Source organism: Taeniopygia guttata, chromosome 1, assembly GCF_048771995.1.
Source record: "Taeniopygia guttata chromosome 1, bTaeGut7.mat, whole genome shotgun sequence".
In the NCBI taxonomy this organism is placed as follows: domain Eukaryota; kingdom Metazoa; phylum Chordata; class Aves; order Passeriformes; family Estrildidae; genus Taeniopygia; species Taeniopygia guttata.
Genome location: NC_133024.1, coordinates 86,251,082 through 86,277,619, shown reverse-complemented (window position 1 = coordinate 86,277,619; position 26,538 = coordinate 86,251,082). Strand labels below are relative to the sequence as shown.

Sequence of the window (26,538 nt, the reverse complement as noted above, 5' to 3'; positions counted from 1 at the left end):
ACTTGAACAGGGAGCTATGGCGCTGCCTCCAAGCTGGGAAGGAGGTTGTAATTTCAGGAGGAACCAAACCACAAGAGAAACGATACTCCAAGTGGGTAAGTCCCTGCCAGCGACTGCCAAGGTAGAAGTTTGTATAAAGCAGAGCAGCTTGCAGTGCAGAGTGCAACGTGGAAGAACGTGATCCTCTCCAACACCACAACGAAGTGTTGGAATTGGGAATACGACATAAAATAGTTTGTAAGAAAAAATATCAAACACAGGCTTCTTGGGAGGGAAAGTCTAAACTATTTCAAATAAAAGACTTTAATCAAGAGGTGCAATAAATATTTAACAAGTCCTTATACAGTCCCTCCTAAATCTTAAATTTCTTGTTACACCCCCATCCTTCTTGAGAGCGTTTTACAAGCCTTTGAGCTTTGTCACCCTCAAGCCAAAGGGTAAGTTTATTTCCCATCTGTCTCTCTCTTGGGTTACCTTCTCAGTCCCAGCATTCTCTGTGCCTGTTTCACTTCACATGAAAGGTCTCTTTTTCACAGACACCTTACCCACATACTCTTCCCACCTTGGCATCAGCAGGTTAATTTGTCTGCACTGTCCTTCAAGACCTTCCCAAACACAGACTTTTCCAAGGCCTTCAGACTGTACCCTCTTAAGAAAGGCATCCATCATGCCACCGGTGACACTGATGGAGCACTAACCATCCAGCAAGCACTGGCCTGGGTGCTGAGCATCCCCACCACTGCTGGGAGGGTGCCTCAGCCTCTGCCCCTTGCCCACATCACAGCCCATGCAAGAAAAGGCCTTCACGGGCTTTACCATTTGTGAGCTTTCTGGAAACCAAGCATCCCACCACTGGGAGCTGCCCACCAGCCTGCGAGCTGCTGCCGCTGCCGGCACAGAGCCATGCTGCCAGGAACAGCAAAGCAGCAATGCTGCTCAGGCACAGTAAGTGCAGAAGACGGCTGGGAAGCTTTTTCAAGGGTCAAAAAAACCCTTACTTTTGCAAGGACTGGCTGGCAGAACAGGGCTGTCCTTATGACCACATTCAGTTACCTTCGGTGGCAACATTTCATCAAGCAGGTGAGAAACACTTCCACCAAACACACAAAACAGAAGCTGCTTTGTCTCGCCTTGGCAGAACACACTCTCTACTGCATGCTAAAGGCACTGTTTGAAACAAGAAAGCAAATGAGCCAAGTTGTTCATGACAGTGCCATCACTGAGGCTGCAGCCATAAAGGAGCAGTTAAATTAGCTGGATAAAGAGGCATGAGGAAGGACTAGCTCCTAAGCAGGGTCCCAGCACTCCCCAAGGAGCCTGTGTAGCAGCATTGTGCAGGCGCGGAGACGGAATCACGTGCAGGCAGGAAGGAGCCAAAAACCATGTGAAGACAATACTTGTCTGTTGTCTCCCCCCCAAACCACCTCCTCTGCCAGTCACTTCCACAACAATATTTTCTTTCTTGCCTGATGTGCCTCCGGTGCCTTCACTGGTCACTGAATGAGCTACTCTGAAGGCACAGAAACCACACCACTGCTGACCTCCCTCAGTAAAATCCCGGGATGCCATAGGCTTTTCCAAAGACAGCCAAGAGAGAAACCTCCTAAGGGCAAATCGCTTCAACTATTTTCAAGGCTAATTCCTTGATGCTAGTCATGATTACTTACAAGAGTTTCCTGCTCAGATTGCATGTTTGTCTCAGCTATACAATTCAACTGTCCATCCTCATCAAGACTAAATTACTTACAAGTTACAAAACAAGGTACCCTTATACTGACATCTTCAGAGCTCTCATAAAAGAGGGAAGAATTAGTCCCCTACCTTCATCATTATTATTTACACTAAAAATGCCTGTTGCTATACAATTTCTACATCCAGTCTCAGGTTTCTTGTGATTGGAACAAGCCCTTCCTAGCAGATATTAAAATTAAGCCTGTGTGTGTGAGAAAGAAATCTCCTTCATGCAAAGCTCCAGGCTCAGATAATTAGAGGAGATGCAGATGCTGGAGAGAAAGCAGGCTAATGAACAATGCCAAAATGTTGCACGGCTCTTCCAATCTCAGCATGCATGTGATGCCAAGGAAATCAACATCTCAGGGGGTGACAGAGCCAAGGAAGGCATTTGCCCACTGCCTGGTCCCTGCTCTGCCCTGGGCAGTAAGAAGCTCCACCGCTCCCACCTGGAGGGCAGATCTCCTTCCCAAAGGGGCCAACACATGAGTCCCTTCCCACATGTGCAGTCCAGACACTGCCGGGCCGCAGTTTGGACCTGGGAGGTGTAAAAGGCTCCTGTGCCCTGCAGGTTTCATGCAGCTGGAGAGATTCAACAAGAAACTGAAATTCTGGCTTGACACTAAGCTTTAAAGTTAGATGGAGGCATAAGGGGAACATCTGAGAGAAGAGAGGAAACAAAAGGTTGAAATGACTGAAAGCAGATTTCCTATGCACCAAATGCCACACAGACATTGTATTAGCAGAAATGTAAGCCAAGAAAGTAAAGTACATTAAAAATAGCAGTTCTGGCATAACACTAATGTTCTTCTAATACATATATAGTGAAAACCTATAATTACACAAAGACACTAATCTCCTTAAAGGACAGATTTGTTCAATATACAGCCTCACACCCACACTGACCAACAAGTCTCGCAGATGAATAGGGAAGAGGAATTTATTTACAATCCCTCTTTCATTTCATACGTTGAGGGAAACCCAATTGCTACAAGAAAAATAAAATATCCCAACAGTTTGGGCTAAAAACCACAAAAGATATAACCATGCACACCTGAACAGGAACAGAATAAGAGGACAGATAAGTAATCCCACTTGGGCTTTCCTCAGGGCTGTTTCACATAGGATCTTTTATCAAAATGAGATGGGGTTGGAGAAGTAGTATTCAAGAGAAATTCAGCAATTCTATTACATGCCACCATTTCTTTTCTGAAGGGCTTGGCACATTATTTAGGCCAAAAGCAAACAGGCTGATTTGCAAAGGAGGCAGACTGGCAATGGTACTCCAAAATAAATCATACATTAAGAAATAAAATTTAAAATAAAAACAAACAAACAAAATCCCAAAACAAAATAAACAAAATCCACAAAACAAAACTAACAAAACCACCAAAACCAAAAACAAACCCAAAATACAGAGCAGCAGAAACAAGTACCACCACAATTGCCAGCAGTGAGCAGCTGGTAGCCATGAAGCAATAACCTCATATTCCAGGAGACACCGTCCCACCAGTGACCTTTACCCCTCTAGAGGACAAATACCACCTCAGGTGGACAGACCTGTCCCTCACAGGCAATTTTCCCCCATGTTATACTGCAGATCCCCAGGCTTCAACACTCCAGGCTTCAGCACAACCACTGTGTGCCTAAAATTAGATAGAATGAATCCAGTTTTTGGTCACTGGTAGCATCAGTGCTTAAGACAAGCAAACAACTGCTGAAAGTCTACTAGTTTTATTATGGTCTTGGTCTTCTGACCCCAGATCAACTAGTAGGTGGAAGAAGAACTGCATTTTCTTTGCAGGCCACCAATCCACTTCTATAATGTGACATACACTTCACTGAGCCTGCTACTATGAAGAAATAGATTTAATGCTTCTTTTCTAAAGTGGTGGACCTTTGTCTGAGGTACACCTCCCAGGTGAAGCTACTTCTAACAAACAGCAGTCACATCTGCAAGCATAAAAGGTAAGACATTGGCTTAGGAATACCCATGCTTAATGCCCATTTTTAGTGCAGCCATTAACCTATGCTCTGTCTCACACCCACAAAAGGAAAACTCAAAGTTCTGCACTATGCTACAGCTTCCAAAAATCTTCTTGTAAGCAAGGATTGGTGTGAGATCATGATCTGGCTTATTCAACACAAGGTTTCTTTTGTGCAGCAGCCAAAATATGTAAATTGCCCAGGAATAAAAGAAATCATCCGATCTGTACATGTGTCTTACAAACACGATTGAATGACAGAGTGAGAGCACAAGTCCTTACTAGTTTTAATTTCAGGTAATCTTTGCCTGAAGGTTAAACACTTTAGCTCCTCTGGTCCAATATTAGTCACCGCTCAGCCTGTGTCAGTAATCCACAGCCTTCCCCCTGCCTTGCACAGAGAAAGGACTGCAAATCCAAAATGCCAGGTGGCAGTAGGGAGGACCCAAAAAGTTCAAAGGAGCACTCCTCTCACCTGACGAGGGACAGAAGGTATCGCAAAAACAGCTGCGACACCAGCCCACGGTCATGTGTTGGAGAAAAAGGCTGAATAAACCACTGTCTGCGTAGGCCATGGGAGGAGACTGGACCAAGTCCTACAGGTTTGTCAAATTCAATTTTCAAAATACTCCAAAAATGCCTTTGGTTTCTTAAACCAACATTGCAAGCAAAGACTGCTTAAAAAGCTGGGAGGAGACTTGCTCCTAACTCCCTTTGTCACCATCTCCACCTTCTCTTCCCTTTCTGTTTTGGTGAGAACTGCTCCTCAGTGCAGAAAACTAATATCAGGTCAATAGCTGTGACACCATCAGACCTGCACAGACCTACTGAAACCTGTCCAAGCCCTTAAACCACCTGCTACTTCTTGGGAAGGAATGGGCTCCTTCTGCAAAGGGTAAATGCAGGTCCATGATGGATACCAGACTAGATTTGGGATTTTTGCTCCTCCCTGCTCTTCTTCATTCCCAAAACCTACAAAGTCACAGCAGCTTTAAGGGTGAAAAAACACCACCCTCAGCTACTCTGCAGGAATAAACTGAAAATAAATAACTAGAAATATGTATGCTGAGAGCAGCTTTCTTGAGGCAGACCTCTCCAACTTGCTTGTTCATGTATGAATGAGATCCATGTTTATAACCATAGGGGTTTTCAAAGCAAGAAGGAATAGCGATATTATACTTTACCTCTAAAATACTCTACTGCTCAAAAAAACCAGCTATTTTAAAAATGGGAAATCCATTATCAAATGATTTACAACTGACTGACAGATGATGATGTCTGTAATTATCATATCCAATCACTCAAATTACAATTTACCAGCAGACACACAAACTATTTGATTCACAGTTAACATTTTTTCTTCAGCAATTGCCAGGTCCTTTCTAAAACAAGAGGGGAGACAGACAACCTCTATCAGTAACAAATGCAGCTGCTGACGAGTGGAATTCAGGGATGTCTGAGAGGGGCAAATTTCCCTTCATGTCTGTGCCAAACCCTCCCAGAGGACAGATGACAACCAGAGCTGCAACCAAAAGGCTTTTTCCTTTGTGTTCAGACAGGAACAGCTGTTAGACAGGTACAAAGGTACAGCCACGTCTGGGCATGTGTGATAAGCGAGTTCTTTATAAAATTGGTTGCTGAGGTTTTGATTTTCTTTGGTAGATTAACACTGACTTATGCACAGCGTTTAAAATCGCCCTGCACTGCCAAAGCTCTATAAAGGCTGTGCACTTTAGTGTACAAGTTAAGTGCATTTGGCGCTACACTACACTGTACAAAATCATTTCCATGCAGCTGCCAGCAGAAGGGAGCTATATTCTTGGACCAGATGTTTTTGTTGTCGGTGCTGCCAAGCACGCCTGGAAACCTCACAGCTGAGCAGTGCTGCAGGAGTGAATTAACAATGAACAGAGCCACAAGATGCTCATGTCCATCTATTAAATGGGGTGTCACAGTCCCCTCTCTCCTTTACTCCTGCTCTCTGAGCAAGGAAGCTGTGGATGGACAGCTAATTATTTACCTGTCTGAGAAGAAAAGCCTTTCTGCCTCCATCAGGATAAATATAAGCAACCAAAAATGCCTGCAAATATTATACCCCAGCTGCATTTACCCTTAGCTGGGAAGGTGACAAAGAGACCTTGATTAACAGCCAAAAAAATAGGACTGGAAAAAATATAAAACAGTCCTAATGCTACAGTACCTGTTTGTTTTTGCTGCTGGGCTGTGAACAGGCAAGCATTTATTAAACAGTATTCCACTTCAAAAATCAGAGCTGCTATGGCATCTCACTTTCCAGTTTAAAAACAAACAACTCAGATCCCAGCACAAGTCTCTCACTCTTTGAGCTGAAATGCTGAGAGGAGGGGCAGGAGTCTGGGGACAGAAGTCCACTTCTCAATCTCAAAACCAGCTTCCAGTGAGGCTCAGCTGCTCTTTGCCCTGCTGTCCTCATGCTGAAAAGCAGGGGCTCTTGTCAGACCCTAACCTGCCAGCCTTGCCTTGTCTGTCACAACTGCAGCAGTAACAGAGGGGACCTGCAGGGACCAAAACATTGAATGGTCAGACAGCTGTTCAAAACTGCAGGTGTGCACGCACAGCAGGCAGTGAGCAGTCCCAACAGGAACGAGGGAGTCAGGCACCAACACTTGGATGCTGATGAGAAGAAAAATGAGGACTACTCAGTCTAAAACTGTCCTGTGGCAGGCCCTATAACAAACACAATGCCTGTAAGAAAACCCAGAGGCCTGGCCATCTCATCCAGAAAGAAAAAGCCCTGCAATAGTCCAGGAAGAGGTGGAAGCACATCCACCACTCCATCCAGGCTGCTGCAATGCTCCCTGGGCAGCGATGGGCAACGCTGCTTCCTCAGGCTTGTGGTCAGGGGCTCGCTTTGGTTATTCTATTGGGCACCATACATGTTCAGAGAAGAAAGCGACACACAAAGGCTGTGTATGTGTGTGTGTTATGAGCCTGCTGTGAGCTGCTCTGGAGGCTCTTTCCTCAAGCTGGCCATTCAGACAGGCATAAGCCACTCCTGCAGCACAAGCGCCTGTTAAAAAGTGAAACTCGGCAACCTGACTGTAAAATAAATGCAGACATAACATGTTTTACTGAAATACCCCAATACATAATATAATCTGATCTCCCTCCCAAGAAGTATTGGTTTGGTTTCCCCAGCCCGCAGCAGCCACCACAGCCCCTGTGCCAAGCATGGCCTCAGCCTGCCCAGCCAGTATCTGCATGGGGACTACACCCAAAGCAGTGCCTTCCTTAAGGACATATACAAAAGTTTGGAGTTAAAAAACAAACTAACAAAACCAGCAAAAACCAAGAAATATGGTTTTCCTGTTCAGATAAATAACTGGTCGCCTTCCCAGGGATTTTTCTGTTAAAATAAAAGCAATGCTATCACTACAGAGTCTCAGGGGAAGATGACTCATGAGCAGGAAAGGGCCTGTAATCCTGTGCTCAGGGTATTCTCCCCAATAGATATTACAACTTTTTACTATGCTAGTCTGGTAACATGATTAAGTGGCAGTCTGAAGAAATCTTCCCTTAATCACACTTGATTTGAAACCAAACTAAGAGCAATTAGCTCAGCCAAAATGCGTGGGGGAGACAGGGGAAGGCATTTACATCCAAAAGACGAAACCTAGACTGTTTGGAGAGCTTCAAAATTCAGGAGGATAAGGTTCAAGGCACCGGATTTACTCAGAGCAGAGCTGTGTGACAATGAAGTCGTGCACAAAGGGACAGCTGCAGCAACCCTGCCAGCTCCAGCTCCATGACCAAGTGAAGGATCCGCTGGTTGGTTTGGAAACATTACCAGGCAGCATGGAAGCAGCAGCAATCCCACACACCGCAAACCAGCCCCTCTCCAGCTATCTCTTCAATAGCTGGAGAGGGGCAGCTAAGTGAAAGACCATGTGTTGCAGAGGTCAGCTTCTGCCAGACTAAGGTATCTGAACAAAGCCCATCATGGCTGAAGGCTCCTCTCCTGCAGTTTCCTGCAGCCTAGTCCCTTCAAAAGGCACATGTAGAAATCCCAAAGCTCACTCATGAAGAAAAGTCTCACAGAAACTGACAGTTCAATTGGTTAAGCTTTTCTTTGCTGGTTTACTAAAAAATGATGCACCACTACAAAAAGCTTTTAGCTGTGCTCTGGCTGGCATGAATTGAAAAATGAGGTTCAGGGGGTGCAGAATAAGAAAAGGAAGAATAGAGAGGCTATTATAAAGACAGAAAAACATAATATTAGTACTACCGCCACTGATAATAATAATAGAAAATTCTAAGTTAGTGGGTGCATTTTTATTTTATTTAACAAAAAATCTCTTCCCAAAACAGCTCCATCTGTAGTCTCTGAGTATCTGGGGCCTCCTGCCAAAGTGATCAGTAGCAAAGAGCTAGCATTTGTCTTTGAATCGCAGCCATTATGTGCTTCAGTGTTCCCACACCACACAAAAATTGGAGGCACTCACAACTCTTCCTGGGCTAACGCTGAGCCACTGATCCAAAGCACGAAGGATGAGGGCAGTGCATGTGTGCTGCTGCATATAAAGGCTGGGCACGATGGAAAGAAAAGGACATTGCTGGTTTTCATGACCTATAAAACTTCCTGACTGAAAGCGGGCTTGGCTGAGGGCAGCTCTCCAAGTTGCTGGCAAGCCTCTTCAAAGCAAGGCCCCCAGCTAAAGGTTGTCTCTTTCATACAATGCATCCCTTATTCCCTCACGCCTTAGTGCGTGAGCAGACGCTCTTCCTGAGGAACCACAGAGTGTACATCCATGCACCAGTCACGAGCCACTTTTGGCCACCTCTCCACAGTGAGCGTGGGGCACATGCCCATGCACACCAACAACCTGAATGTTGCAGTCACCTCCCTTCAGGGCTCTGCAAAACTGATGTCAGCTGCCCACCAGCCCTACTGACCTCACACCTGTTTTACCATTCATCTTGTAAAGATAATTACAAGAGAAGCTTAAAAAGTGGGGGGGGGGGAAATGGAAGGGAAATGGAAGAAGTTCCCTGAACAAAAGATGCAAAAAACTGTTGAACACCAATAGGGTGCTACTAGCATAACTAGAACGTCTCTGTTACAATGCTGTGTATCAGGTTTCAGAAGAAACATTTGGCTCCTGATACCATGTAGGAGGCAAGCAGGTTTCTCCCTCTGAAGCCCTCTAGTGATGGCCAAAAGCAGAGCAGTCACACATCTATTCACTTTGAGTGCAATCAGGAGACAAATGCAGAAAAACACCTGCACAAGATATCACTGCTCATCTGCCACACCAGGTGAGGATGGCCACATTTCAAGGAGCACAGAACAGTTCACAGAACCACACTGAGTGTTAGTGACTGTTTATCCGTGCCCTAAGTAGCCATTTGTTCTCCAAAGGCTGATGAATATGGGTATTTTTGTAAACAATCATGGATTAGATCTCTAATCCAAACAGGAACCAATCTATCCAGAGCAGTTCTTAATCAAGACTCACCAAAAAGAAAAAAAAAAAAAAAAGTGGAAAATACGTAAAAATATAGTCTTCATACTAAATGTCTTTTTCCCCCACAATCTCACACACTGAATTCCAACTTTTAGATCTATATTGACCCGTAGCATTAGGCTCAATTTCTGCTCTCCACTGAATATACAGCTCCTGAATATATTAATTCCCACAAGTATATTCATCCCATGCATTATCCAGCTGCAGAGAAAACCAGAAGAAACCTCTTCATTTTTATCTAATTTCCTATTAACTGCCAGTCAAGTCCGTCTTCATCCCCCTCTGGATCCAGCACTGCCTCACAGATTCTAAATATGCAGGCCTTTCCTACGGAACAGCAACACTCTGCCCAAACCCACTGAATTGCATTCTCCTGCTTTATCAACCAGCTGTATGAAACACACTTATTACAGAACTAGCAATATAAAACATATAAAAAGCACATTGAAGTGCTGAAAGTGTGTCCAGAGAAGGGGAACAAGGCTTGTGAAGGGTCTAGAAATCATGTGTGAGACACAGCTGAGGGAGTGGGATAAGGAGGCTCAGAGGGACCTCACAACTCTCTACAACCTCATCACTCTCTACAACTGCCTGAAAGGAGATGTAGTGAGGTGGGGAACAATCTCTTCTGCTGTGCTTTCAGTGAGAGGAACAGAGAAAATGGCCTTAAGCTGAAACAGAGAAGATTCAGATTAGACATTAAAAAGAAAATTTCACTGCTCAGGTGGTCAGGCTTTGGAATTGGTTGCCCAGGGAGGTGGTGGAGTCACCATCCCTGGAAGTGTGTGGATCTGGTGCTGGGTGATGTGGGTCCAGTGGTTTAGGGATTACAGTGATAGTGCCAGGTGATCAGTTGGACTGGATGATCTTGTAGGTCTCTTCCAACCTTGGTGATTCTTTGGTTCTATGATATTTTTATATGTCAGAATGGCAAATTATTAGATGCATCATATGCAACAATGTTAAGATGAGCACTGTTTCCCACAAAAGGACTGCTCTAAAACCTTACATAGCTTAAGAGCACTTTATTGACTAAGAAAATTTAAGTTATGCCAATTTTAATCATATCTAACTACTGTGTGGAGGAAGAATGAGAGACATTGAGCAAATTAGCAATGGTACCATCCAAGCATACACAGCAAGGGCAGGCTGGGCTTTTGACTCTGGACTTGACTTAAAACAAACAGATGTCTTTCAGAGGTAGATCTATGTTGGCTACCTGGATTAGTTCACTAAAGGGTTGTTTTCCTTTGCCATTCACTAACCAAAGTGCTGTTAAACTCAGGGTTAAAGAGGCTCTTTGCCTGCAATCATGGGGCATGATCCACAATGCAGTTCAGCTAAGCCAGCCTCCCATAGGCCACCAGGTCAGAGGCAGCTGGCACCACACATCCTCAGCATGGGTTTTCCAGCTCCACCACTGGAACTGACCACATGGCAATTGCCACACAGCAATTCTTTGCTCTGCTATTATCCTGAACACTGGAATTCAGAATCACAATGAATGCTATGGAAATCATCCAAAGCAGAAAGTGAAATAATTTCTAAGTCAAGCACACAGACTAAAAATAGCCTGTTACACAATGGAAAGAATCAGAGGGTAGGGGAATCCCTGCAGAACACCTTTACACTCCATTCTTTATTCCTAAATCTGCAGGTAGAAGCACTACAAACAATCCCTCAGCCGTCACCATAGGTGGCTGAGAAAGATGCAGCCAAGATGCTGGAAAGGCATTGCAGCCAGATTTCCTCCTGGATTTGCACTGAAGGGATGGCTCCAGGTTCCTCATGCAGCCTCACAACTGTAACCCTGTGGTTACAGCTGGCTGCTTGCAGGCCAGCTCCCAGAAACTGCCACTTCTCCGTCCTGCTTGGCCCCTCTCACCCACACCCTGGCCAGCTTTAGCGAGGGCAAAAACAGTAGAAAGATCTATATTTTTTAAAAAATATATATTTCCTAGCCAGTGGAGCATAGGACGGGACCTGATAGATTCTGGTGTAAGGGGAACTTGGAAGGGAAGGGAGGAGAGGCAGGGGTCTCCCTGCAATAGCATCCAGACACCCAATTGTCTTTGCTGTATTGTAAAACCTTATCTCTAGGGAGAAGTAACTAGAAATGGGGAGACCACAGACACCTATGTCAGGAGAAGCACTGTTAACATAAGAGGATGCCATCTGAACATTTACAAACAGAACATGCAACTATTCCTCCTTTTTTCCCTGCCAGTAGGAGAAATCCTTTCCTGAGTTTACACATAGTGTGTTTTCATTTGTAGGCACAAAGAATGAGTTTGCATTTACATGCTGATCCATCCACTTTTACATGATCAGTGCCAACTCTTAAAATTTGTGTTGCAAATCAAGACTGGGCTGGGTACATTTCCCAAACTTTTTAATCAGAACTGGGGAGCAGCAGCAGTTCTGACATAGGAACAGATATCTCCCTCAGGGACTCAAATTTGAGTGCAGACTTGTTTGACCATGCTGCCCCCCCTGATCTATAAATCGGTGTGACTCTATCATTTTATAATTGATGCAAGGCTGCACATTTTAAAAATTGCTGCAAAGGAGTGTAGTAAGAGAAGCAGAAAGACAAATTCAGAATGAACATCAACAAACTCATTTATAAAAACCATTTTGTCCCACAGGCTCAAAGGGAGGCAACTACAATAAATGCTAGTGAAAAGGGAGCTGAGGTAAGAAATACAAGATACAACTAAAACCTTCAGTAATAATGCTGCCTTTGCATCAGTGTTTCCACAGCATTGACTCAGGGCTGCCTGTCCTGCAGCCCCAGCCAGGACAGGTTAGAGCAGAGGGAGCCAAGCAGCCACCAGGATGCTCTCTCTCCCTGCTGCCTCTGGTCTCTCTGCCCAATTACATTTCCATTCAGTGAAATATTCCACATGAGAAAATTATTTTCAGGGATCATGGATGCTCTCCTTTCTTACTCTTGCAGGCAGAGCCATGGTGCTTAGCCAGGACAGTAAGAGCTATCCAAAGGTCTGTGGGCTGCTGCATTTACACTGAGATTTCCACTTAGTTCTTACCACATCTAGAATCAAACACTAAAACTTGATTCAGAAAGAAGGTGCTACAGTGGAAAATATTCCTGCTGAAGAGAAACACTGCAGAAACATCTCATACACCAACCAACACACAAAGCTGAGCTCACTTCTGGAACTGGCCCCTCCCCTGGGCAGAGAGAGGAACACTTGTGAAAGCACCCATCATCTTACAGAACGAGGTGCAAAAGAGAGCAGGTTATTGGAACTCCCACCTCCACCAGTGATGAGCTAAGTACAAAACTACCATTCTACCTGGTGGATGAGAGGCAAAACACAACACCCTCCTGCTTGCTGTCCACACATGAACAGTAGCACTTCTGATAGTTAGCTTGTTCACTTCTCACAGTGTTTCAGAATGAAACACTGATGAAGTGTTCAAGAAATAAAGCCTGATATTTTAAAAAATTCAACAGGTAAACACCACAACTGGAAAAAAAAAAGCCTCTGTGGCCAGACTCCCATTGCTCTAATCGTGCTTGAAGCCTGGTCTTAATAAGAGAAAGTAAGATTAAACCATGTGCTTATTATGAAGCACCAGTCTTTGCAATTTAATGACAACACCTTTGCACTTCTAGCTAAAGTGTTCTCCACACTTTATCTACTGTTTTCTGACAGAGAGACTACTTTCTATCTAGAGGTATGTACACAGAAGCCTTGTTGTAAAGGATTAGAGACACTTTCAGGCTCTGGAGACAAACAGAATCTTCTCTTACACTGATCAACTGAACTAGTTTGCACAGCATCTTCAAGGCTCTTTCAACACTAGCTCAGCTGTGTGCTTTCCATTGCATATTTAAGGAATTTGGCACAGGGGAAGCAGAACACTTTAGGCACTAGGGGAGTGTTTATTGTGGTTACAAACCAGCTTAGAGTACAATGAATTCCCAGGTCCTCGAGCATTAGCACTTGCTACCATAATCTCTAGATTCAGGAGCTGGGCTTTAAGACTCTATTTTAGCCAACAACTCCATAAAAAAGTCATTCAAACTGTGCCTTGCAAAGGAAGCCCTGTCGAGGGACTTAGAAAAAACATTTTTGACTCATTAAATTTTGGAGAATAACACTGCTGTTTTATCTTTATATATACACATAGGCATGTCAAGAAAGGAGTGGGGGGAGAGAGCATACAAGATAATCTCAAATGTACAGTACTAGATTTGTGGACTCATAAACTAAAGAAAGAACCAGAAGAGATGTAAAAATGCTTGAAAGTAGTTTTCATGTGCTACACTGCACAGAACTTTTTCTTTAAATAAAAAATGAAGTGATCTACTTTCTCCTCATGATTTACTGCAAAACAGTGGCCAGCTGACTGATAATGGAAGGTGGCTAAGGTCTGCCTACCATTTTCAAAGCAGAGGCTATAAATTTCAGCCCCTCCCTTCTCCATGCAGCCTGCCAGTTTTCACATAACTTGTCAGGACTTTGGATCTCCGGAATTTCTCCTCCTCATTAAACTTGGCTGAAGTCAACCAGCAGATCCAAATGGTATTTGATGGAAAAGAAATCAGGACATGCTCAGTATAACCAAGAAGCCTCATTTCCTAAGGAAATCAAGATAAAAATACGGAATGCTGCAGCACAAACAGGAGGAACCCACAGGTGCAGTTTATGAAAATGCAATTAAACACAGTCAAGAGAGATTACATTTCAAGCAGATATATCCCCTTTAATATAAACAGATAATTAATTCCCCTGACTTTGATCCTAATGCCCAAGCCAGATTTTAAAGTGTATTTCTGAAAGACAGCAGCTTATACTGGACCTGTGATCTTTTGGTTGCCTATGCAGACAGGAAGAATATTCAGCTGACCCGAGTTCAGCCTCGAAACCTGCTAAATTGAAAGCACAATGCTCTGTCACAATCCTTATTGGTTTCACTCTGCCCAAACTGGCAAGAGCACACATGCTCTAACACTGTATTGACAGGGTTGTCTTGTTATCCTTGAGTAGACAGTATGTCTGACTCACTGGGGGTAAATTGAGCTGTGCTGTGTCTGATAGAAATGATAAAAAATGCAGCACCATACTTTTTGCTATTATCTGCACACAAAACATTTGTTTCCCGTCAGAACTCAAACCTTGTTAGCAGCTGCGACAGTCAGAGCTCAGCACTGGGGAAGGCAGCAGAAAATCACCTGCAAAAATGCTCCTCTCAGCTCAGAAGAAATGCTTCATCACTAGAATTTGCACAGGTTATTATTGCTCAAATTCATGTTAGAGCAGGTATGACCTGTAGGTAAAATATCTCAACTGTGAAAGCATCTGCATGCTACCCACATTAACACTAGCAGTGGTGAAGTCTCGGAGTCCAGGACACAGACTGATGCTAGCAGTCATTTGTATACATACAAAATGTGTCATTAGTGACCTCTTTGGCACTGCTAACAGCAGGACTTCAGATGATTGCAGGTATCAAGCCTAATGACTGAAGAAAAATAGGCACAGTATTAGAGCTTAAATGCATGAGTATTGCCCACCTGGACAGGTAACACAGTCTGTTACAAGGATGGTAACAGATGTCAACGAGTTCAACTAGATGACTTACTCCTTCTTTCTCAGGGTGTCACTGCAGCTGCACCACCAGACCAAAGGAAAGAAATTTTTTAACAAGTCTGAACAAGTCCAGGCTTGTCCAAAGAGCTCAAGACTTGCAGAGAAATCTTCTTAATATGCAATCCTGCCCTTCTGCCTATATAAATCAGCTGCAGCCATTTCCATTATGCTCCAATATTAAACATGTGCTCTCACATACTGATGAGCAATAGCAGTGCCACAGCCGAGGAGCATATCCTGAGTATCTTCTGCTGTGCTATGGCAGAGTGTTACCTGGTTCTCATAAAGCCAGGTGGGCAAAATTTTAAAGCAGTCTCCCTACAACAGAGGAGATTCTTTTACGCTCCAAACTACAGCAAAGTTCCGTTTATGTGGCCATAACTTCAGGTTGTGTCATCTAAACTACACCTCAATTTACAGAGCACTGGTAAAACATTTTCTGCTAGACAGGACAAAAGCCCTGTACATCAGACATAAGCATACAGATGAGAAGGCAGAGGCAACACTGCTTTCTTTACACTTCACTGACACTTGTGTCCCACAATCAACTTTGAGCGCGAAGCCATTGCCCAGCCTCAACTGAAAAAGCCATGCAACAGGAATCCTACTGAATGAGCACCATGAAACCTTTAGAGCTAAAGCTCTATTGCTTTTGAGAGGTGCTGCACTGGTGCCCTCGAGGATCTTCATGGCAAAAGGAACATATTTGTTTCTTTCAGCCTTGAAACAGTCAGGTTTCAAAAAGAAGCTTATTAAAATACATAGAGAGGTATGCCCACAAGGACAACTGACAATAGCTGTGTATGCAAACGGTCTTCCTCTCAGGTGGGAATCTTGCATAAGGAGAAAACATATGTTGAAATAAGCACAGAGAAACAAGCATGTATGAATGTTTTACATCCATTTTCTTCTCTCCTTTGTCAATCTTTCCCTCACACAGTATCAGTGCAAAGTTACTCTTCACAGGGACACAGTAATGCAGAGCCTTAGCGCTCAACATCAGCTCTCTCCAGCAGTGTAATTTCCCAAGCTGAGGAAATTGGTAAGACCCACGGCTTTTTCCCCTGATCTCAAACCCCTGTGAAGCTCCCTATTCAGTCTACTTGCAACTGCATCAAACTGCATCCTCCCCTTTCCAAATAAGCTTCTCCAGCCTGACAATCTTGCTAACCCCTGAATAATCAGATGAAGAGAGTGGAAGTTTGCCCTTTATCCAAACTGGTGCCAGCATTGCTCCAGAAAATTTCTTGGGTTGAGTCCAAAAATCAAAGCTCTGACTTAAACCACGTGTTAGATGTATCTGCCTTGCTGGGCAATAAAGTCACTGCTCCTTGTAAGGACAAAAGGCTTTTTAGAGTTAAATGTCATTCTACTGTTAGAACTATGAGCTGGCAATCCAATGAATTTCCCAGCCACCCAAGGGCAGGGGTGTTGTGACATGTCTGGCCCCCTGCAGGCTCTATGCCCTGCCCTCGCCCTGTAGATGGACAGGACCACCTCTGCCTGACTCAAACAGGACTCTTGCAGAAAAAAAGCAGCATGGAGCTCAGCAGAGCCTGGTCCCACACAGACATCAGCCAGCACCCAGGGCTGAACCTCCTGGCATTGGGTCCATGGTAAAACAGGGGGAAGAACTCTGCCAAGCTGCTGGGCGAGGGCATGAAGCCGAGGTAGGTGAGGGATCTCAATTAAAGAAGGAAACAGACAATTATAGAATTGCTCTGCAGTTCAACAAAGGCTGCCCTACTGGCTGCAAGACTATTGTAGCTCTTTTTGACCTCCTCCAAAACCAGATGTTTCAGCTCAAGGGACCACTCTGTCCAGCTCCAGCTCTGTTTTCCTCTGAACTGTAATATATAATTCCCAGCAACTTTTTTTTTTCCTTAACCTAATCCCTACAAGAGATCATAGGTTAATCACCTTCAGGAGAACTGGACAGCAGGGCTGTCAAGATTGTAAATAGCTTTCGGTTTTTGGGTTTTTTTTCTTTTCCACAGAACAATTCTTTATTTTGCCAAGTAACTGTTTAACCAAAGGCTGCAAAATGTTGTACAGACTAGTAGCAAGTAATCTTTCATTTCAGGGACAAGCAAGCAGAATGCCAGTACTCTCCATGGAACAATCTGGATTTTTAAGTCCCTTATCAATTTTCCCCAATTCACATTACGAAGTGACTCCTATGAAACACTGGAAGGGCAAAGACTTTTGGTAACTCTAGTAACTTTAGGTTTGCTTTGGCTAACTTCACAATTGGTACAGCCATGGACTGGTACATAAGTACTTTATCAGGCAGCTGCACTAAGCCAAATAAAGCCAGGTAAAGCACTGCATTCATATCTCTACACTAAAAGGATGGCCCCTATTTAGTTTCTCCAGGCTGGCTTGATCCAGTTCTTTTGCACTGGGCCACAAGGATCTGTATTTCCCAATTTTCCAGGGTGAGCCATCATTTTTTTTTCCCCCCTTCAAAAAGATCAAAATCCATGGATTGTCTTTGAGTTTTCATGGGGAAAACAAGAATATACATAGTAGGGCAAACTTTTGGTTTGGCTTATTATGTAATTTTTCCCTCATTTTGTCTGCTAGTTTATGTGCGAATGCACATTTTTATTTATCTGCATTTTTTCTGCAGACTGCTTTGAGATGTCCTATGGAAAAAGGACAAATTATCCACACGACTGTAGTTTATACCACCACATAGGCCATAAGATACAGACTCAAAAAAATCAAAGTGACTCTCCTATTGCCACAGAAATAAGCAGCCAGCAGAGTAAGGAAGATGGTAATGAGTAACTCAGGGAATCTTTCCTGTCTAGGCATAGGAGATGTCCCTGTTTCTCTACAGGCCTGGAGCTTTGGTCTGAGGTTAATTTTTCTGCAGAGGACACACAAAAATGGCAAGACAGGCAAGCACTAAAAGCAATCCAACTTCTTTCATAAATCAGCAGGATACAGTATCCAGTTGTTTACTTAGCATAATTTTACACAGACTAGATTGGACAAGTCATGAAACACTGGGCACAAGAGCTGAGAAATGGTGCTATTAAAAAAGGCATGCGGAAAACTTTCCCAAGGGATGCCAAGAGTGTGTGTGGGAAGAGGTAGGAGGAAGAAGCAGCAGCGTCAGGGGTTATAACAAACAGAAGAGAAGCAATTGTGTTTTTCCCTCAAAATCAGTTACTAAAATTTTCAAAGAGAAAAGCGTCGCTGGAAGCGGAACACAGGAGCGACCCTGGAAACAACCATGCAGCTGAAAGGAAAGGCTCCAAAGCAGTTAAAGCAGAGTCAAGCTTTAGGGTGTAATGCAAGTTAACAGATGGATGCAGGCAGATTTGCCAAGTAAGCTTTGCTACGGTTTTAAATGCTATTTGCTTCACATGAAAACAGATTCTTCTAAGTAAACAGGGACTGCTAAATCTTAGGAGTCAGGGCAATCTCATGATCATGGAAACCTAACAGTATGGTCATTGAGTGGAAGGGATCAACACACACTGAACACTGCCTTCTCCAAACCAATGTCACAAAAGGAACAGAGACCTTACAATAGAAAGATTAATGACAGAGTAGATATAATGCCTCCCTCACAACAAGCATGCAGTGTGAGCTTCATCCTACACGTGTAAATTTTGTAAAACAATTTTTAAAGTGCGCATATGCCGATAGCTTGCACTGTTCCCCTTTTACAGTCATTGGGCTCTTTCCAACAAGGAATAAGAATAGCTTTCCATTGATGAAAACTGGTGGGGTTTTCAGTTTTATTTGTTCTACGCTCCAGTGAAATTTTTTCAGCCTGCATGCACTGCAGCTTTGCCCTTTGAAAGTCAAAAGAAGACCTACCTGTGCACCATTCTATAGTGATACCTATAGATCTTTAGGTCTTACAGTTCCATTTAGAGCTTGCTTTAGTGCTGCAGATCTAAAGATCAGTAAAGATCTAGTCTTTTAAGTATTTTTCTTACTTGTTTAGAAAGGAGGAATGTAGAAGAGGCAGGGAAGTTTTATGCACATGAGCATCCCCCAACGTTTCAGGCAGCAGAACTAACTAGTCATAATTTATTCAAAGATCAAGCTGATAGGCTTCAGCCCACCTCCTTTTCTCTCATCCTTGCCACCATTCTTTTCAAAATTAAAATCTAAAGAGAAAACCACAAGAAAAGATGAGAAGGATGAAGAGCATTTCCACAGTGCCATGTACACTAGAGAGTTGTAGTATTTCTTCCAATGCCTCGAGTCAGAGGTTATAATGCCTCATTTTCTTCACGCCAACCAAAACATTTTAAGGAAAGCCTTCACTCTGACTTTGACATCTCTCCTGTGTGGATGATCAAAGCTTTACAGACCAGAACTGACATAATTTTGCTAATCCTGAGCAATGTGTGAATTGCAGAATCATGGCCTTGAAAACTGAAAATCTGGGGTGTGCCCAAAGAGCATGCCAATACATTAAGTTTCCTAATTTGTTAAGCATTTGGCAAAACAAGCACTGGATCAGAAGTATCCTAGAAGAAAGGAAGTCTTATGTCTGTTCTCAGTTCAGGTTATTCAGAATAATCAGATATCCCCCATGGCACTGCTTGAATTTAGGCAGAAAGGCATAACACTGCCAATAAAACATGCACATAGGCACAAATCACCTACAGCTTCAAGCAACCACTCATCAGAAAACCACTATTTCAGTTTTGTGAAAGTTTCCACTCAAGCCTGTTTCTCCATGGGCACGGATACGGTATTATCATTAGCAATTCATCTAACTGTAGGTCTTAAAGCAGGCGGAGAAGGTGAATTTGTGGCTGTGGCTCCCTCAGGATTTCTTTTGGAACAGTGCTAAGGGTGAAGTCACTGTCCCTATATTCTCCCCTCCCACTGTCTCCATAAGTTGTGGCAAGCTAGAACCAGGATGGACCTGCATTGTTTGCCAGCAAAGGAGGTGCTCATGAAATAAACCCTTGAGGAACTGAAGCTTTGGCTTGAGGATATGGCTCTCTTTGGCAGAAATATCAATTTGAGTTACTGCCCCTTCTCCCTGATGGCCAGCAGTGGCTCTTTTCCAATCTCATGCCACCTTCAGCATAATAACCACACAAGAGTTTGCAACATCATGTGCTGAACTCAATCAATGAACCAATCCAGGTTATAAATAACCAAGGGAAGGAAGGGAGTAGGGGTATTTTAAAAGTGGAACCAGAGCCTGTTCACTGATCCAGGTCACCATCTGACCCCAAGGCAGCTGTGCCAGCACAAATGTCGGGAAACGGGCAAGGAACCAGTGAGCAAGGCTGGACAAGAACATCCTACAGCCACATCTGCCACTGTACATGTACATGTAACAATATCACCCATGCCTGGTGTTAAAAAGTGGAGCCGACTTAGTACAACTTGGATGAATTTACACATTTTTAGTCTCTGTGAGTGCTTTTCTTTGAAGCAAAAACACATGAGCTCCATTGGTAGGAATGACAATGCTTTTAAGCTGTATGGGGCTAGCTAACATCTCCAAACTCCTCCCTCTGACAACCCTTTATCCTCTAAAAAAGCATTGCACTTATGAGATAAAAGACAGTGCTTTTCCAAACTTATTCCTGCAATAGGAGCTTAGCCATACTAAAGACAGCATTTTTCAACTGTCTTCCTTTTTCTGTGCAACCTCTCTATACAACTGTTTGTGATTAATACATGCTATTAAAAACAGAGGGAGTGTACAAATAGAGCCAATCTTAGTATTTGGAAGAAGCCATTGTCATGCACAGTCCAGAAAGTTGCCCTGTGCAAAACTGCTGCACAGATGAAAACATTTGCTCTGCAAAGAACATGCAAAGAACCATCATTCTTCTTTGGTTTCTCTGTTTGTTAACTGCAATAAAAAAAGCATTGCCTCCTCATGAAGGCAGCCTTTGAAAAACTTCAGCTGAAAATTGATCTTTATCAAGCCATCTGACAAAAAAGGAATATCTAGATGTTGGCAGACACAACAGCTGATGTTAGAGAGCAGCAGTCACACTGCCCATCAATCACTAGAGATTCAGAGATAAGACTGAAGCCCTATCAGTTGACCTAACCCTGTCTCTTGTTTTCCTCTTCTCCTGCCTGTTTACCCATTACACCCCACCACTCATCTAGGACTTTGTGTCCAAGGCCATTTTTACTCATTGCACCTATAACCACACTAAGCAATATTTGGCCCATCTTGGCCAAAGACCCCCTGTTCTGCACAATGTACATGCATTCATTTAAGTATTCCCCCGTGTAAGACTGAGGAGCTCAGAAGAATATGACAGTTTGAAAAGGCACAACCTCTCTACAGAGGAGCAGTATCGGTCAAGCTTTGCAGATATCACATGGGAGTATTTCATTCGATTTCATATTTGAAGCTGTTAATTTGTGAATGGAACTCCACATACCACAAATAGAGTAATAGAGAGAAGCCCAGGCTTTTCTTCATCTGTTTTGAAAACTTAATTTAAACCGATTGCTTTTTGAACAGCATAAACTGTAAGATACCCAAGGATTCAAATATAGGTATATATTTTTTATTTCTTTGACTGGGTTAATTTCCCCTCTTTCCCATCTAAAGCTCCACAGTAAATCTCCATGGGTCAGTTACTACAACTACTTTACATTGCTGAATTCTGTTAGCAATCTGCTCATCAGTCTTGCAGATGTTTCTGCTTTTAGGCTTCTTGGAACTATAATGGACTCATTCCTTTGAATAAACATATACGCTTTGTAGGCTGCAGATGTACCAGGGAGAACACTGTCCTCAACTTCAAGCAGACACCTCACTTTCTTTTTTGGTAAAAGCAAGATGATACTTTTCAGAGAAAAAAAGTGGGAAGTAAACAATCTGAACTTTTCCCCCCCTCTTCTAAGAAATTTCTGAAAAGAGAGTGCTACATGCACCCATATGCCCTGGGACTGGGCAATGCAATTATTGAAGGCCAAACAACCCAGCACACAGGCACACAGAAATCTCACACAAATGGACTGAAGAGGTCAGGTCCTGCAAACAGAGAACAAACATTCACATGCAAGGACCATGCCTTTCAACAGAAATACTATGTAAGCCTTATGAACAGAAATATTATGTATGCCTTATACCATCTCATTAATAAATTTTACACATTGCTAGTAAAGCAGAAGGTTCTTGTACTCACCTCAGTAACGTCCATGACTTTGATGGCTGCCAGCTGACCCGTCTTGACATGGCGACCCTGAGTGAGAGAGAGAGAGAGAGAGAGAGAACAGTCAGCACCAGCATCTCACCCATCCCTTCAGCTTACACAGGGCAAAACACTTGGACAAGAATGCCAGTCACTGGGTTTTCCCCAGCTATGCTGAACCCTTCTGATACTTCCTAGGAGATGCCACAAATACTCTAGATGGCTAAAACAACAATAACAAATTTAAAGTGTTCCTCTTCAAATTTTAGTACCCATTTATTTTTCTCCACATTAAAATGATGATTATCAAGTACAAACAGGTTATTCACGGCTTCCCTTTTGTTTAGCAAAGCTCGTTGTCAGTAATGATAGCTTATTAACATGTCAGAATAAATCCCATGTGTTGCATATTTTATTTGTATGAACCAATGCCTAGTACCTAGGTGATATATTACATGCTTTACCTAGTAAGCATGGTTAGCCCATGCTTAGTGCTTAGGACATTTCTCACTGGTTTGGTCTGTCCAGGTAAAAAAAACCTGGAGTTTCTGCAAATGATGCATCAGACCTGCAAGAGCTCTCTGCTTGTCTCACAGTGGCTAGACAAGAACAAGACGTCATCTCCCTTCAGCTACACCACAGTAAGGGTACAGTGTCTCAGTACAGCTGGAGCTGAGTTAATAGATCCCAGCTCCTGCAGCAGGGAGCTCCTACCCTTCCTTCCTCTGCCTCCTTCCAGCCTCCTGTCACATATTTCTCCCAGGAGCACTGAGCTCCTTCTGGCACTCATTGTATCATATGATAAGCTGATTGAGATCACTAAAATGGCAGAAAGTTAACACAGACAAAGCAAACTGTGGGGTGGGGCAGGGGATTGCAGTCCAGGAAATTAAACTGGTTTGCTCTGCAGTGAAAACAGAGCTGGAGCCAGCAGGATGCAGATCACAAGGCTGGGAGGCAAGCGGCATGGCAGGCCCCTCCAGCCCTGGTGGGCTGTAACTCGCCTCAGCTGACTTCAGACAAAAGCCTTTTTCTCTCCAGTGTGTTCACATGAGGTAGAGACATCAATTAGGGGTTGTGTACTTTTTACTCTAAACAGGCACTTAGAAATGGTCCCAATATTGGTATTTTCCAGCTCTCCACTTAATGCTCAGCAGTGTAACACCAGCAGTCTGTCCAAACCAGTCAAACAGCCCAGTCTACCAACCACTTTCCCAGGCACCATCTCCAAAGGTTCTTATCTGCATCAGTCAAGCTCTCTAGCAACAGGTATGCCCATTACATTTCTTCGCTTTCATCACAAATAATAATAAGAACACAATGGAACATTTAACTGAAGTCACAGTTCCTTTATTTCTCTCCTCACCAATTTCTGAGTTTCCTAGGCAGAAACCTATATGATGGACGTGAATAGTGCATTTTTTGCCTGGACTAACATTAATCTCTTTACAGGGTCTTTCGAGACTGGCACCCCAGAACTGAAGCACCACAAATCACTAGTCTCTTTAGAGAATCCTGACCCTTTCACACCTTATGACAAGGTACTGGCCAGGTGTTGCTGGTGCATTCAAAAGGATGAAATGCTGCAGAATTCACTGCCTCAGCTTTCTTCCACAACTCTTCTTGTGCTTCACTCTCCCCCTTACTAACCAATCCACGTGCTTTCTATAAATACATTACTGTGCTCAGGCTTTGCTTGCTCTGTAAACTGGCTTTACCACAGGCATTTCTTTTTACAGCTTGGTCTCAAGCTGGTTTTGATTTTGAAACAAAGTTAGGGGTCGTAATGTGTGCAGTAGCCAACACTGACCTCACCTTGACCTTACTTCTTCTTGAACCAAAGTCTTTCAGCAAGCCCAGGGGATTTCCAACTCCAATTTCCCACCCTGGACCTCTACCTAATGACAAAAGCCTGTGGGCTTCTCCTCAAGACTTATCATCCTACAAGGAAGGAGGGGAAAATGGCTTATACTGATGTGTAAAAATGCCTATTCTCAGCTCTGCCCCCATTATCCACATTTTCCTTCAACAAATTCCTTGTTGAAGGAATTTAAAAACCCGAGGACATGGGAAGTACAGTTTTAGGTACAAAAAGAATATGCTAAAGATAACAGAGAAACAAAGACATCTCTGAAGAAAAAACCTCACAACACTAAGGAGGTCTGAGGAGAGAAACTTTTTTTACAAAAGCAGTGAAATACAGTTCCCCATTCACTGCAGCAAAGTGGAGGTGCTAGAATGGTGGCCAAATATGCTCAAGCAGAAAATGTGGCATGCAGAAGAGCAAAGTAGCAGGACAGGATGCCATTTTCATGGAATTTTTTCTCTATTTGTCTTTTTAAATCTACTAACTACTGGTGGGCTTGCTATTTCCAGAGTGACACCTAAAATTTCCCAGTGCTCGACTTCACAGCTTTTCTGAAGTCAGTGTTCCTCCCTGTGAGACTGGCCCACTCAGGATGACTAATGTGCACCAGCCCTACCATATTTCCCCTGCAGCTTTATGGGATCCTGCTGGTGCCTTCATGAGTGTCCCTATGAAAACTGGGGCCAGCTACAGCAGAACACAGCCACTGCTCATGTTTCACTCTGCTTCTTCTGGGAGGGGAAAAAGCTTCTACATAACCCTCCTAAGGGACTGAAAGCATTGGGAACTGCAGAGTGTGGGAAGTGTGGTCTGCTCAGTATCCCAGACCAAATTTAAACCCTGGTCACTTCAGAATATTGTTTAAAATTACTCCAAATACCCTTTTCATAATGTATGGAGCACTCATATTCTAAAAATCTGCAACATATGGGGAGGAGGAGGGATGGCCTGCATGACATTAATTTATTATGAGAGAAGTAAAAAAATATATTTGAAGCCACATTCTTTTCCTTAAAAATATTTTCAGAGGGCGGGAAAAAACAAACACCACAAGCACAGCATATAAGCATGAGCAGAGTATTTGTTTGTTTGTTTATTTGCTTAACAGCTCTGCTCAAGAACAGACCTGTCAAACTATTAGCATGCTGGTATAATTTTGCTTGCAACATGAAATGGCTAAGCAATCCCATTTTGGAAACCAATCATCAGATTTTCAGGGCCAGCTTTTGCTTAGGAAAAATTTGTCAGTGTTAAAAAGAGTAATAATAAAATCGCAATGTGGTTGAACGTGAAGAAAGAACTGCAGAAATCATAGATGGGAGAAACCCTCTGAACTCAATCTCCTGGGATTAAAATTTATTCAAATTCTGCTCACAGGGCACTTTACAAATGTAGTAACCACCAAGGCTCCATCCAGACACCATATCTCAGCAACACCCCTCCACTGGGATTACATTTTTCATGCAGAATGAGGCCTCTGCTTTAGTGCAGTTGGACACATGGCCCCTCAGGGCATCCAGGCATGCCCATCCCCATGGCAAGGCAGAGCTTCTTGCAGCTTTGTTTCTCCAGGCAAATTGTCAGTGATTACCATATCTAGATATCTGAAAAGCTCTTCAATATTGCACAAATGCAACCAATGCTGACTGAAAAGAGCAGTTTCTTAAAATATTGCTAGGTGCCAAATATCAGAGGCTGAGGATGACAAGATACTGTCCCACAGCCAGCATGTTGTGTGGATATGAAATGTGCAATGAAGACAAAAGCAAACTAGAAAGATCTTGCTAAGCATAGGGTGACTCTCCAGAGCCAATGGACTGAGGAAGCTGCAGAGGTTTTTTCAAACAGTGGCACAGCAACAGGTAGAAAAGGCTACGTCATCCTGGGAGTGAGAGTTTGTCTCTTACTGGGTTTCAGCATGGAAACCATAAGGAAACATCAGCACTGTCAGCTTGTCCCCATGGAAATGAGCCTGCCAACATATTCCCTTCATTTAGACCACATTAAGATTTTATTCACCAAAATTTCTGAACTACTTCTTACACACTCGCCCCACTTTTCTCTCCCTCATTTCATGGTTCTATTCATATTAAAGCACTTGGTTTATCCTCCCAAGGAAGCAGCCTAAGAATATTTTTAAGAGTGCTACTTGTACCACTGCATTTTTAAATGGCCTGTTGAGATGAGCAAGTCAATGGAATTGAAATTGCCAACCTCACATCTTGTCCTGTTTCTTCTCATGCAGATGGTTGCAAGTTCATATACATAGAGCTGTAGTTCTCATCAACACAGCAATACTGCAGCATTTAAACTGGATCTTAAACTGAATCCACTACTTAAGCACATTCCTAGTCATGTCTGATAGCAATATGGTGTTTATTTCTCATCTCAGTGGGCTTTATGCATGTTGAAAAGCAGAGGGGCAAGGGGAATCCGTGGTAGACTGCCAAGATCTGCAGAACATTATAAATTTCAAGTCTTCCCACACTCTCCAAGTCAGTTAATACACCTACTTCTTGCCTCTTTCCTCCTTTGCACACATTATTACTGTAAAATTTTTACTTTAGAAAGGTTCAAAGGCAAGCAGTGTTATGTGCTGTTTTTCATGGTGCTCTTTTTCTCTTGTGCCTTAATGTTATCAAAGAACTATGCAAATTAAGTGTAAAAGAA

The 26,538-nt window shown here is 43.2% G+C and overlaps 1 protein-coding gene across 10 annotated transcripts in view; it reads right to left on the bottom strand.

Annotated features, from left to right (window-relative positions):
- MAP4K4 (mitogen-activated protein kinase kinase kinase kinase 4) overlaps positions 1-26,538 on the bottom strand; it is a 164,345-nt gene that overhangs the window by 64,000 nt on the left and 73,807 nt on the right. For all 10 annotated transcript variants that reach the window (XM_072932694.1, XM_072932698.1, XM_072932704.1 and 7 more), the window contains exon 3: positions 21,996-22,052. In XM_072932694.1, coding sequence (XP_072788795.1) covers positions 21,996-22,052 — 57 coding nt within the window. The remainder of the gene's footprint in view (positions 1-21,995; positions 22,053-26,538) is intronic.